Consider the following 14,235-nt stretch of genomic DNA (forward strand, 5'->3'; position numbering starts at 1 on the left):
GGGACCGCAGGGCGTGAGCAGCTAGAAACTCTGACCATTTGTTACGATGACAGCTAACGATCTCGAACTGTCGCATATGAGTCTGGGACCTTGACAGCAGCGCACGAGTTGCGCCCTGCAGCTGTATTGCTCTCCAAAACATTCTGGAACGGACACCACGTCACATGAGCATCACGGGGACGCCACCGCGAGCTCCCCCATCCTCCATAGACCCGCAGAGAAACGTTCTCCAGGCACATACCCAGCACCAATTGCCGTTATTGGGGCTATTCCGCTATCCCCGCATTCCCCGTAATGGAGGACCCATGTTGCCGACCCTCCGCTGAGAAGGGTGGCGATCCCGCCCACTATCCGATTCCCCGCTCCACCCTACGTTTTTGTCCAACTTCCTTGCCGCTTTTGGGTCCCCGTTTTCTTAAGCCTTCTCCCCTGGCTGCCCCTGGCATTTCTAAGCGCGGGCGGCCCACCATGATCCACCCACCCGCCAGGTACATGGGCGTTAGTCGTAAACTATGCCGCTATGATCTGCAAGGCCCAGATCCAGCGACAGGGAGTCTTTCGGCTATTGGTACAGTAGATTTTGTATTATATTTGGTACGGTATATACAGGACGTCTGTATCCATGTAGCCCAAGCTGGGCTTCCGCAATTGTTGACTGAGAGTACATGTAAGTGATAGCGATAGCGGTAGGAGGAAGAGTATTCGAAGGTTAGTAAGTGCATAGAAAACGTACCCCCACGCTTCGTATGATAAATACCATGTAACTGAGGAAGGGAGATTGGCTGTAACGTAAAATATGTCCCCATTCCACCCCTGAATCTGCATAAGATTTAATTAAGATCAATTGGGTTACTTGCACAAAGCAATTGGAAGGAGAGATAGATGCCCACTATTTTCCAAGAGATGTTGAACAAGTCTATCTTTGATCTCAGGCTCCATCTAATCCAGCATAGGACGATTTTCAACGGCTGAGATTCTGAACTGATGATGGTTTGATGCATATACTTCGTATCAAATCACGTAAGAGCTCTAGAATTCTATTAGGCCACTAGGACAAAAGAGCTCAATCACCACCAGCGCCGTGGTGGTATAGAGGGTACGAATCACCCAATCCAATCCCCCCAACAAATTCTCATTAGATTATCTCATCTTAATAAAATATTCCGTTATTCTAATTTTTTTTTCCAAAGTTAGTCAGTGAATTAAAGAAAAAGAATGTTCACTCAGTCTTTCTACTGAGATAAAATCTTACTGATTATGTTAAAAATCGTGATGATACTACAACTTCTTTCTATACTAGTTAGTAGAGCGGAGAATGTTAAAATCAGTAAACATTTTCTCATTCTGTATATAAAGTGAAATAATTGACTACTAGATGTCTACTCTCTGTAAATTAATTTGTTAACAGTAGAGATTCTAGCGCTGAAAGGGTTTTCATTTATTTTTCTTAAAAAAAGAAAATAGTCAGTAGAGTGAATAATATTAATATAAAGAGGAGTTTTATTCTTTATCTCTTTGAGAATTCTTAGCTCAACTCTTATAAGTATAAGAGCTGCGACTTCTTTATTACAGGGCTATAAATTACTAAACGCAGCCTGCCCCTAGCATCCTTATTGGACGATGGGCCAGTGATCCTTTATATTCAAGGGCCAAATACACCTTCAAATAGTCTGTAATATAGTCATGACTGAATGGAATAGAACTAGAACACTTATAACAGAAACCTCATGAACATGCAGCCGAAGCAGGACAGAGTCAAAGCACAGCTAGCTAGAGATCTCTACTCGGATGGAGATCCAGAGGATACATTGCAGGCACGCAGAAGATACATTCAGGGGGCATCTAACATGTACAGTACGTCAACTAGATCATCAATATCCAATTATTTCAAACCTAAAATAAAGCAGATTTAGAGCCCTCAAAACCGTGTTTAATTCTCCGAGACTTCGCTTTTCTCCGTCTAAGCACTCTGTGCTTAGCAAGATATGCTGATACCATATTTCGCACAATCAAATTGGTTCAGATTTGATATAATTTCAATGCAGCTGTCATCAATCTAGTTTTGCTGACAACCACTTTCAATATTAATACGATCCGTTATCTCAAACAACTCATTTTCTGCTTCGCCTGATACTCGACCACCAGATCAGGATGCGGTACCCCAAACAACTCTCATCCTGGCCCTTCTTTCTGCCTCTACTCCAGCGACACTGTCTTCGAAGACTAAGCATTCATTAGGAAGGATCGCCTTCCTGCCACAGCTTGTTGTCGAGTTTAGTGACAGTAAGGCGGCCAGGTAGATGTCAGGAGCTGGCTTCCCCCTGCCCGGACACAACCGGGGATCATCGCCCAGGATTCGCCTGTCAGACTGGAAGAAATCGAGCAGCCTTTTCGTTTCTGGGCTCGACGTTTTCAATGCGTAGCTAGGGGCCTTGGTGGCGGATGCCAATGCCAGCTCGATTTCATCTCCTGTTGGCAGCACAGAATGCTCGGCTGAGGTTTGAGAGTAGCTCCTGCGCGCCAGGCAGCGGCCTGCAACTAGGGAAATGCATTTTCATCTGCTCAGTCGCTTCGTGGGCGAATTGCTCGCGAGGGATACGCAGTTGAGCCCAGTCGTGGAAAACGTCACTGGTAGTCGAGTTTGGAACACCCATGAGTTTGGCCCGGATTGACCGGCTTAAAGTAGGCCTCCCGTGCTTTTCAAGAAACTGGTTTATGGACATCGTGATTATGTCTTCGGAGTCGATGAGGAGACCGTCCATGTCAAAAATGCATGCTCGGATGGCGGGGAAGCTGATGGCTGTCAGCGTCAGCTGCAGACTTTGCTAAGGAGACCTACTCAACCCCCATTTGAACGTCGAAATATCAGTCGCGTCCGTTGAATCAATAAATGGCAATCACTTACTCTTTCGTAAGAGAAGCCATGGGGTTTTGGATCAAAGCAGGGTCAACTTTGGTCTATAACCATATCTTCTGGGAGAGGTGAAACAAAGGATCAGGTTTGACGTCGAGTAAACAGCTCTCCATGTTTCAATCTGGCTGTTTGCTGCTCATGCTCGGATCATGTTTAGCACAAATGAATGTAGATAGTCCTGGTGCTTAACTTATTCGTGGTGCCTACAGGAAATCCACTGGATTTCTAGTTCTTAGAATGGAGATTGTTAACTAACTACTCCATAGTATCGTCGACCCTTGCGGGATCAGAAATGAATTTTTAAACAGGATATAGTTCCAGTCCACGGCTGCGGACTGATTGAATGAGCGAAAATCAAGACAAATGATTTAATGAAATGACAAAAGCATGGAAGGGTTGAAAGTATAACAAATCCATCTGAATGTTAGAAATTTAATCAAGAAGCGCTTGGATCGACTAAAAGTGCTCCGTCAAATCCACCACTAGAAATGTCACTCATGAAATAAGCAAGATATTATCATTAGCATACAGTCGATCATTGCCTTCAATTTTGTATGTAATAGTATTGAAGCTGGCCTAACAGGTTTAAAATGCCTGTTAAATCCTCTTCTTTTCTAGGGGAAGATCGGAGCTTTCCCTAGCAATGATTGAAGATATCCGATTACGAATGCTAACAATATCGTACGCTTGACAGTTGAAATCACTGCGGCCTCGAAGTTTGAATATACAAACACTCGGCGCTTCTACATCGGTCACGCAAAGCTAGTGCGTGTTTGAATTTACCTCTCCCTGCGTTCTTCGAATGTCAGACAGAAAAGGCTTTTCACCCATCTCTGATGTGACTATCTCGGGTATTTCCAACGTGAAGGTGTAATTTGGAGAATTAATTCGAAAATAAAATTGCAACGCCGTATCTTTTTAGACGGAAATACTGGGCAGTTAGCCTCCCAACTCCCCATTGATCGGCTGCCAATACCTCATAATATTCATAAAAGATGAAGTGACGTTCCTTCTCTTGCTCTGTTCGAAGGCCATTGAGTCGCGTTGTTTGATGGCCACCATTCGGTAGGTTCCAGTTGCTCGACTAATCGATATCACCATTGTTTCTTTGCTGGATATGGATTATTGGGCTCACCTTTGAGTGGGAGTACACATACTGTGGGTGAGTATGAGCTCATTGTCGCGTATTGACATTCCTCTAGATTCATTAGCGCAATTCTATTGTTTCTTATACCTTCATAACCTACGGTCCTCGAGTCGAAGCGCAACAAGATGCACCGCATTATGCAGGCTCTCGTGAATAAAATTTTTGAACTCGCGTAATCCTTCACCGCCAATGCTCTGGGTAAAAAGACAAGTATCGTGATGATTGAGGTTGAGACCAATGACTGATTCCATCGGGGAACGAGTCGAACAAGTTTCACGGCCGACCAGCTAAAGTCGAAGTTAGAATTCATAGCTAAGCCAAGGGAAAATCATTGACTTGTTGGTACTTCTGGCGCAATGGTCTTGAAGTGATTTTTGATTCCTTTAGTTCATATACGGATAGTATCGGGGTACGGAATGAGATTCCTTCAAATCTATCCGCGAGGTCGAGCAAAATCCCGTCTTCTTGATTGCTATTTGTGTTTGGAAGCTTCAAGGCTCTACCAATGGTTGGTTCCAACACGTCTTGAAATCGTAGTAATCCCTTGTCAGTATAGCGATGCGGCCCGCTATAGCATGACAATCAACCCGTAACGAAAAAACTGCTCGTTAGCAACGCACAGGGCCTGTTTGACTATGATGCCGCCCAAGCTGTGACACACTATCAATCAATATTGGCTTGCTGGTGGTCTAGAGTAGCTACTCAGCACGCATACTGGCAATTCAAGCAGAACGAATCCATTCTAATTCGCATACCATATCTGGATCTGGTTGTGATCGCGCATCACTTAGATGCTGGAGAAGGTCGTAGCCTAGTATCAACACCGACTCCCACGAATAATTGGCTCCTGCAAATGGGGAAGCATATTCGTATGCGAAAATGCATGCTCCAACACCAGAGCCAGGTAATGTGGAAAGCCATTCTTTGTTAGCAAACGGCCAGCTCTCTGGTAAGGTAGTTCCAATTTCAGGTACGAGAACAATGCTGGATTTAAGGGTAAGTATAAACACTGAATTCAGACTTGGAGGTAGTTTTCCCTTACTCGACGCCTTCCTGAGACGCATCAAGCGGATAACTTTCGGCATTTAACGTAACTAACTACAGATGTAGTTAGTTACGGGATCTAACAGAACGATTACGTAAGTCCATCCCACTCTCGCTGATCAACTGCAATGCAAGCCCACTAAATACTGGTGAGCCAAGCTAGTCTGGAATGAGACATGCCAGCTCAGCGGCGGGTGAACTGTCTTCCATACAACAAAAAGTCATAACTTTTCCCAAGTATTTCCAACCAACTTTCAATAGTGCTACACTTCTACCCATATTTGTCCCGTACTATGCCTGTCTTATTTGTTTGCTCTTTGTCTTCTGTTTGCTTTTCATATTTCGTTCTGGCCTAGGAAGCACTATTGAGATTGCCTATCACATTCTAGAGCGGGGTCTATCTTCCCTATAACTATGGTATGGTATTTCCTTTGTTCATGTTCATTTGTTGTTCATTTAACTCTGAGAGAACACTAAACAGATTTATCGCTAGTGAGATTTTCGAGTTCAAATTGGGCGATCGTGTCATCATACGCCTTAATAATAGGATCGTATAAGCGGATTGGGTCTTGGGGAGTGCCAACAATAAGACCTTTGTCATTGTAAGGAAAGAGTATGTCTCGTAGGGCCCCGCATAGCGGTACAACACCACGGAGCTTTGGAGGGAACTCCCTCAAAATGAATCCAAATCCCATGTTTTCAGCTTTGCTCATGTGGCCAAGCTTGGCGTTTGCAATGTCCTCATAGTTACCAGTATACCAGGCACGAAGTTTACTATCCTTAGGATGGTTATCCTTCCCCCAGCCATGAGGGGCGCACTGCCAGATAAGCACGTAGAAAAAAGACTCAAGATCATGCCGATAGGTATGGTCGATATTCAGCAGCACCTCAATTGCCATGAACTCCATTGTGCCAGTCTGGTGCCGCGCGCCGCTTCGCCCACTTCCAACTTCTTTAGCAAGATCCAGGTCGATCAGCATGCCAGAGTAGCCATCTGCCTTGTCTGGATCAGTGATTATTATGTTGTTCTCCGAAATATCCCGATGAAGAATGTTTCCATCCAGGTAAAGAGATCGATGCGCCTTTATTGCATCGCGAAGTGCCTTGAGCAGCTCCAAGTGTGATTCGTACTTGTAGATCGGCCGGCCAGCGGGCGATATCACTAGACAGCGGAGGACACGGTTGTCATACAGTTCCTCACCATTTCTGTCGAAGAGGCTCGGTTTGTGCGCTGACTGAATGGAGAAAGCTAGTTCATTCTCCTCCTGGGTGTTCCTTGATGATTGATTGATGGAACGCGATTGTTTGGACACCTGCATCCCCTTATCCGGGGATCTGCGTTTCCTGGAAGATGACTTGCGACGGATATCTAAGCAGCGCGGCTCGATGAGCGGCTGAGATTGATGAAATGAGGAGGTTGCGCTGGGGGGTGCGCTTTTGAAGTGGTGGCGCTTGTTGAACGTCAGACCGCAGCGCATGTCGGCGATGCTGGTGATGGTACTGTGACCGATGATCCTTGCGACTCCTTGGACATTCTTTTGACATGCTAGCTCGAGGAGTTCCACCTCCGGCCGCCGCTTGTCCGACACCCACGAGAATTTAGCTACACCTTGTCCATCATTTGTGAAAAAACACGTGGTCCCGCGACACACGATGGCATGTTGAAAGGAAAGTATTTCACCCAGCCGCAGCACTTTTTTGTCTAGGGTTCCAGGCCCTTTGACAGTTATTGATTTGTTGCCGTCTTCATCCCTAGCAATAAAACTATCCAGTCCTAGTTCCTCATCACTCATCATGGTGTACCCAACAAGCACCTGAAAGAACCGTCTTGAGTCCTTGTAGACGTCGATGACGCCGGAGCTATAGGGACCTGAACGGTCGAACACCCACGCCTCCATCTTGGTCCCGCAGACGGCGAACGCGTGGATGAACCGTCGGGTGGGCTGGGCGGTAAAGACCTCGCGCACGTAGCGGCTCATCTGAAGCAGAGTGTCCTTGGTCTTGATCTCCTCCGTGGATTTTTTGAGCTCGCCAACTACCAGGATGTCTCTCCAGTTGTGTTTGTTTCGCGAGGGGGTACCACCCCTAGCTCGCAAAAGAAGGTCGACTTGCCGTTCTGCCTTCGAACCAGTAAGATCCGCTTTGCTCGCTGTGGTGTAGTAGGTGCCGCGTGATTCTGAGAGAAGGTCTTCTTGAAGACGAAACCACCAGGCAAGGACATTGTTCTGTGTAGGAGGATTGGGAAACTGGGCCCAATTACCATCGCTGTCCGGGGCCAGCACGCGTTGACAGATGGCATCTGTTTTGCCGCTCCAGTCCTTCTCCTCAAAGTATTTGTCAAAAAAGCTCTCGACATCTCGAAATGTGCAACCATGTATCTCCTCGAAGATTCTTGGATTCATCAACTCACATGTCTGCTCGGAACCTTTCTGCGATGAAGAGGTGGATTTGACTGGCGTGCCGTCAAAGGAGGGAGGAACGCTCGCCGGAGGAGTTGATTGAGGGACCGACATTCCATTTATCGACGTCCTGGATTTCATTGTCTGGGAACCTTCGGATGACCAGGTGTACTAGAGGCCGGTAGTCATCGTATTTAAAGATTTCTTTTGTTTTTTTGAGACGCTCAACTAAGTGTCCTAGATCAGACTCCAATTTCCCATCACCTATCCATGAGTGAAGGTTACAAGCCGCACCCTCTTTCTGTCAAACAGAGAGAAGTCCCGAAGTCGCTCCCCGATAGAGTTGGTCAAGGTTATCAACAGCACCATCATAGGATATTAGACGTGACTCATAGATTATTTCAGCTTCCTGAAGCACACCTTGTAAATGATTGACTGAGCTGGTTAGAGGATGGTTCTTGATAATGTTGCGATCTTCTTGTGAAAGTCCCGCCATTTTGATGGTATAAAAGACCGTTGGGTTGATGCGAGGTTAACTAGGAGTTGCTGTGATGAATGGGACGGGAACAAAAATGCAGAATTGTTAGGAAGATGTATGATACTTGTGAGAGAAGATAGCTGGTTAGGAACAGATACTGGTCAAAGGGTTGATCCGGCTTGGCTCTGAAGCGCGAATAAAATACATGATTGAAATTGTATTTTGAGGAAGTTCGGCTATTCCCGTTTAGAATTAATGTACGCCAACTGTACCCGCTGTAAAAATATTGGTCCGGTTAGAGAACTGTTTTTCCGGCTAAGTTGGCACCATAAATGCGTCATTTTGAGATGCATGCCCCGCCAAATTTTTCTCTATTTTTTTTTTTTAATTCCAGTCCTATCGCCACAAACTCATCTTTCCCTTGTTACATCCTCCAATAAAGATGACACAGAATCAAACAAGCGAATTTGAATTCCTTCAACAATTGATAGCGATGCTAAAGGAGATTTGGATGAGTTAGCAGAGTGGTTTCAGGCAGCAGAAATAGTCACCCAGGGAAAAAATACATGACATTGTGTTGATATAGCAAGATTTCAGAAGGTCTATCTGCCGCTGAGCAAGTTGAAACTGGAAAAGTAGATACCTCTCTGGCCCATATTCGCAATGTTGCCAACTATTTGCTCTAGAGCTGCAAATTTACCCTCTACAAAATTTCTGAATATACGACCATTCAACAAAGACCGGAATTTGACAATTTTTTTTCCCCGCTATTGGGAGCTGTAGATATACGTGGCGTACGCTTTGAGCCAGGGAAATATATTCGGTTTACAAGTAATCAAGTCGTCGATGCTCAGTCGGACTTTCTCATTATCTCAGTACCACGCGTCAATGTCCAATGAGAGCAGGCTGGAATGAATCAGTGTTGTATGGGCGGCAGGACAGAGGTAATGGGCAATGACTGAAACGGTTGCATCTACCGCTGGGGACAATAAATTAAACAGTCTGTGCAAGCCTAGTTACAGGACTCGAATTTTCCACCGTGAATCCTCCAATAAAGTGATACTGTAAATCTGCTTCCGTGAGCTGAAAAAAAGCTATTGGGTAAACGTCTCCCTCGACGGACGGGTTGGCGGATTGCTGTATGAGTGCACCCGCTAGTGTGGGTTCAGATTGCATTGGATAATAGACAGGGTCATAAGTTGAATGGTGGTTGCTACTTGATTGTCACTCGTTCGCCTACAGTTAGCATACACACTCTTAATGATGGTTTATCACAATGAACTTTTTTAGCGTCACGTTCAAGCCTCTGCCAGGATCCATGCACAGTTTTGTCACAAGCGCCTCATTGCTGACCTGGAAAAACTATATACAAGGAATCGATGGGTGAGCTGCTAAAAATGAGATGCATCACTCATCCCATTTACACACTGGTTGCCTGGACTGGTCCCATAACTGCGTTTGCGCAACTGGAGGAAGATCCGTGATCTAGCATATACTGCCATGTTTCTGTTGGGGGGATTGGATTGGGTGATTCGTACCCTCTATACCACCACGGCGCTGGTGGTGATTGAGCTCTTTTGCCCTAGTGGCCTAATAGTTTCTTAGTGCATAATAATCTTTTCAATTTTTGTCAACGGTCCCCGCTTTGCATCTCAGTAAACTCAGCCACTTCACTCCGAGCTAACTCAATCCGAACTACTGCTACTTTCTGCCAAGTCCTGCTAACATCTGCGCCAATCAACTGTCATGAGGCTTACACTAAATCTAAATGGAACATTCTCAGCAAACTCTTCGCAGAGCATCTGAGAAATAACAGTTTCTGTTTATTAACAACACAAAAATAATTTGTTTCAATCATAATGTTTGAGATAGAATCACTGTGCAACATCATTTATAAATCATTTCTCTATCATCTTAAAGAATTAATTTTTCAATTTTCTATCAATTGATGTAATTTTTATCTGAAAATATATATATTTTGAATATAAAGTGTCATGTTGAAAACTGTTATTATGATTTTGAATATAGAAATAATTTGTTAATTTTTCAATCATAATCATATATAATCATTCAATGTCTTGATTTTGTCATCAAAACATCTATTCAATTATCAAAAACTTTAGTTAAAGCATTAAATGTATTTTTCAATGATTTTTAACAATTTCTGACAACTTCTGACAACTTCTGAACTTTTAATAATTTTATATAATACATTAATTTCTAATAACATTTTTAAACTTCTGACAATTTATGAGACCTTCTGACAATTTTTGAATCAATTATATAACATTTTTTTTGACAATTGAATTAGACAACATTTCATCAACTGCATTAAATATAATCAAGAAAAATTAAGGAAAATGTGTAAGTCAACTACAACAGCAGCCTCAAAAGCTATCATTAAAATAAATACTTTTAATGAATATTGAAAATATACCACAACTTGTTATGAGCTATGCTGAATCAGATAATATCAATAAGCTGTAATAGGCGCAACGGAGATATCTATATTAGGAAATAGATACGTGGCGATAGATACGTGGCGATGGTAATATTATCTATATAATGCTCGCTGATATCCGTGGATTTTAGGAGATCAGCGATTAGCTTTGAACAATAGAGATTGCTACCTTTCTAATATCCTTTGTGCGTACTTCACACTACTCTTGCAATTACTCTTGTAGCCCATCTCTTACATAAGCATTAAAATGTTATTCAGTATTATTTTCAATGAATACTTCAAAATCTGCATTCAGATTTTGAATGTACTCTTCAATCATGTATAAAATAAGTTCATATACTTCAGCATATAATATATGAATATAGCGATATTTTATTCATTGTCAGAATTGATTATGAAAAAAGCTTTATTCTTCAATTTTATACAATTCTGATAAAAAAAATAACCATTCAATTGATTTCTCTAAACAAACTTGATGATCAGTAAATAAAAGATATAACACAGTTTTTCAATATCAATTCTTATCTGATCAATGCTGATAATCTTCAAAGTCAAGAAGACTTACTCAAACACATTTAACAAAATGATTATACACATATACTGCTCAGTTCAAAGCAAGCTCTATTTTATAAAAAAAGATTGAATTTGTAGTTATTAATGAATATCATTTTGTCATATAATAAAGTCAATTTTGTAATTAATTTATCAAATTGAAGCATCTGAAATTGCTTCTTCATAAAAATATTGTCTGATTTGATTGTTCTGCAACCCTCAGCAGTAAAGCTGAAAATATCATTTTTCAAGAAATTGAATTTTGTTTTATTGGTGTAAATTCATGACAAATTCAAATTATTCAAACTTTCATTAATCATTTTAATATCTTTATCAGTGTACATTCAATTCCACATGGTAAACTTGTATTCTATGATATGTTATACTTTTTATTGAATGAGGCCATTGATACAGATAGAAAGGTCATACTTTAATATATTTTAAAAATCATTATCTTTATTGACAATCATGTCAAGATTCAACAAACAATGCAATATTTTCAATCAATACTTCTTCAAATCTATTAAAATAACAGATAGAATATCAATATTATTGATATCTTTTTCATTAATGACATTATTCAGTATTTCACATTTCAAGTGTCTAAAGTAGATCAGAATATTCACTTCAAGAAATTCATGAAACTAATATCAAAAATACAAATTATGATGGCAACAACCTCACTGAATATGGGTATAAATATTTCAGATGTCAAATGTACTGTTGTATCAGGATTTTTTATTGAAGAAGATGATATCACAGATGTTTAATAATGATGTTAATGAGAGGGTTATGAATCAGATTGAAAAAACCATGTTTTGATTCTTCTTCTTTACTGAGTATTTGTGTTACAAACCTACGGCACAACCATGAGAGCCATTGGACAAGGAACGACTAAATGGTAGAGGGCATGCAAGCTAGACATCGGATAAGGGAAGATCCGGTTAACCAATAGGAACAATAGGTCACGTGACATAGCGGATCACCTGGATCACTCGGATCACTCGAGTGAGCGGAGTGATCACAGCTATCCTCGCTCTGATAGCTATCTTGGCAAAAGCTATCCGAGCTATCCTCATGTATCTCAAGATGTATATAAACACACTCATTACTCATTATCTTTTTACAAAGAACAAACCTCAGTTGAATTATTTGATGATGGAAACAATATTCTCATAAAAGCTTGACATTTTTCTTCAAATGAACTAGCTATAACCTCCTCATTCTGAAAGTTATAAGTTAATTTGATTGAATTTTAAAAATATAAAAACAGATCATCTCTTATATATATATTAGATTATCATTATATTAAATACACAATGATGAAAGTATTGAACATTTATGATTATTAATTTAATATTTTATTTAACATTCATAATATTTTTCATATAAATCTGTTTCAATCTGTTGCTGAAGATCTGTTTCTCTCACAAAAGATTTTTAATTGACAGTCATTTATCAGCATAAAAAAAAATAAATTTAAATAAAAAATTGAAGCAATTCTCAACAATAAAATCAATCATCATCATTATAAATATTTTATTCAATTAATAGAATATAATTATCTGATTTAAAAATCTGCGTTCATCATGAAAAATACTGCTGCTCTTAACATCTACAAATTTTCACTCACTTTGATAGAAAAGAATAATGTGATGAGTTAGCATCTATTAATAATTAATTTATACAATCAATATTCTTTCATTTCATATTTTATTAATATATAATTCTTAACATTCTTCCATTCTGCATTTTATTATAGTGTATTTTAACAATTTTTTCATATAATCTTCACTTCATATTTATGTAATTTTAATGATTTTTTCATATAATTTTTAACATTTTTCTGCTTTGTATTTCATTATAATATGATCTCTGATATTCTTTTATTTTGTTTTTTTTTTATAAAAATCTTTTTTTACAATTCCTTTTCCTGACCTCCCCCCCCTTTTTTCCTTTTCTTAATTAATTTGTAAATTGTATTAGAATAGTGTTAGCTGTTAATCAAAATATGTCTTTTACAGATTTTAACTTTTATATGAAGAATAACTTTGATTTGTGAAAATTGAATATATGAATATATTCTCCAATCTACTTAAGTTGTTTTTATTTTATATGAAATTTTGATAAATGAAGAGATTTCTGAGTATCATTCTTATTTCAATAATCTTCAATTATTAAAAATCTATATATCTTTATATAAACAATCTGTTCAAGAAATATCTTAATTTTTGCAAAGATAATTGATTGTCAATTTTAAAAATTAATGATTGAATTCTTTACTATTTGAATCTCCGTATAAATATTGTTGAAATTGATAATATTCTGAATATCTGTCTCTGAGATATAGAGAGAGAATAGAGTGTATGAATTTCATAAATTTATATTGAATAGATTGACAGTTGAAGAATGATGAAGAGATTTCATAAATTTGAATTTAATATTCTCTGAAAATAAAATGTTTACAAGAAATGAATTGATAAATCACTTTCATTTTATATTTATTTTTATACTATTTAATAAAAATATCAGTCAATCTGATTTACAAAAGCATTGAAGAATTGAAAATCATTTGTAAAAATCATATTGCTATTTCAAGATGAGCAGAGTTACCATGTTTATGATGAATATGAAATAAAAAGAGAAGATTTTCAAAATTGCAGAATGTGTGAAGCAAAAAACATAAGATAATGAAGAGATATCAATAAATCAGATTACATAGATTTTAGTATGAGAAATTATTGATTGATACACTGAAACTAACAGCTTAACTGTTACACTAATGGTATTGCACTAATTGTTGCCTCGCGGCCAGACGAGGGGATACCTGCGCATCTGCCAAGCCCAACTTAAGATGAGAACACCTACTCTGTACCGTGTATATGACTTCCAAAGGCTTTGACGCTGAAGGCAGGAGTCATTACTATGAGGTAGCCTTACGCCCATACTCCTCCAAATATTCATTCCGTGGAACTCGCTCAGAAACCCAAGCTTGTTGTCTCACCTCCCCAACCCAAGGTGTACAGTTTCATGAAAGACAAATTTTGGGGGGGCTTTTGCTCTAGCTTGCATTTAGAAAGCTGAGTGGGGGCATACTACGGAATTACAAATTATAGTTTATCCATCTTGATATTTTTTTTAAGCGCTACTTTTGAAGTATGGACAATTTATACAAAGTCAATTAATCAATGTGGTGGAGCTTGACCGCTGCTTCACCCTTGGATATACTAATACTAATAT

At 39.7% G+C, this 14,235-nt stretch overlaps 2 protein-coding genes across 2 annotated transcripts; both read right to left on the reverse strand.

Annotated features, from left to right (window-relative positions):
• Window positions 1-2,462: 2,462 nt before the first annotated feature.
• Window positions 2,463-2,925, reverse strand: HCAG_06681 (predicted protein; the record flags this gene model as incomplete). Its single annotated transcript, XM_001539026.1, has 2 exons — window positions 2,463-2,793; window positions 2,906-2,925. 2 exons carry the CDS (start codon window positions 2,923-2,925, stop codon window positions 2,463-2,465), a joined length of 351 nt encoding a protein of 116 aa, XP_001539076.1.
• A 2,653-nt stretch (window positions 2,926-5,578) lies between these two features.
• On the reverse strand, window positions 5,579-8,000 carry HCAG_06682 (predicted protein; the record flags this gene model as incomplete). The annotated part of the gene is made up of 2 exons (XM_001539027.1): window positions 5,579-7,675; window positions 7,815-8,000. The coding sequence occupies 2 exons, from the start codon at window positions 7,998-8,000 to the stop codon at window positions 5,579-5,581; spliced, it is 2,283 nt and encodes a 760-aa protein (XP_001539077.1).
• Between the last annotated feature and the right edge of the window lie 6,235 nt (window positions 8,001-14,235).

The sequence above is a fragment of the Histoplasma capsulatum genome, genomic scaffold (assembly GCF_000149585.1).
Source record: "Histoplasma capsulatum NAm1 scaffold_6 genomic scaffold, whole genome shotgun sequence".
Lineage (NCBI taxonomy): Eukaryota > Fungi > Ascomycota > Eurotiomycetes > Onygenales > Ajellomycetaceae > Histoplasma > Histoplasma mississippiense.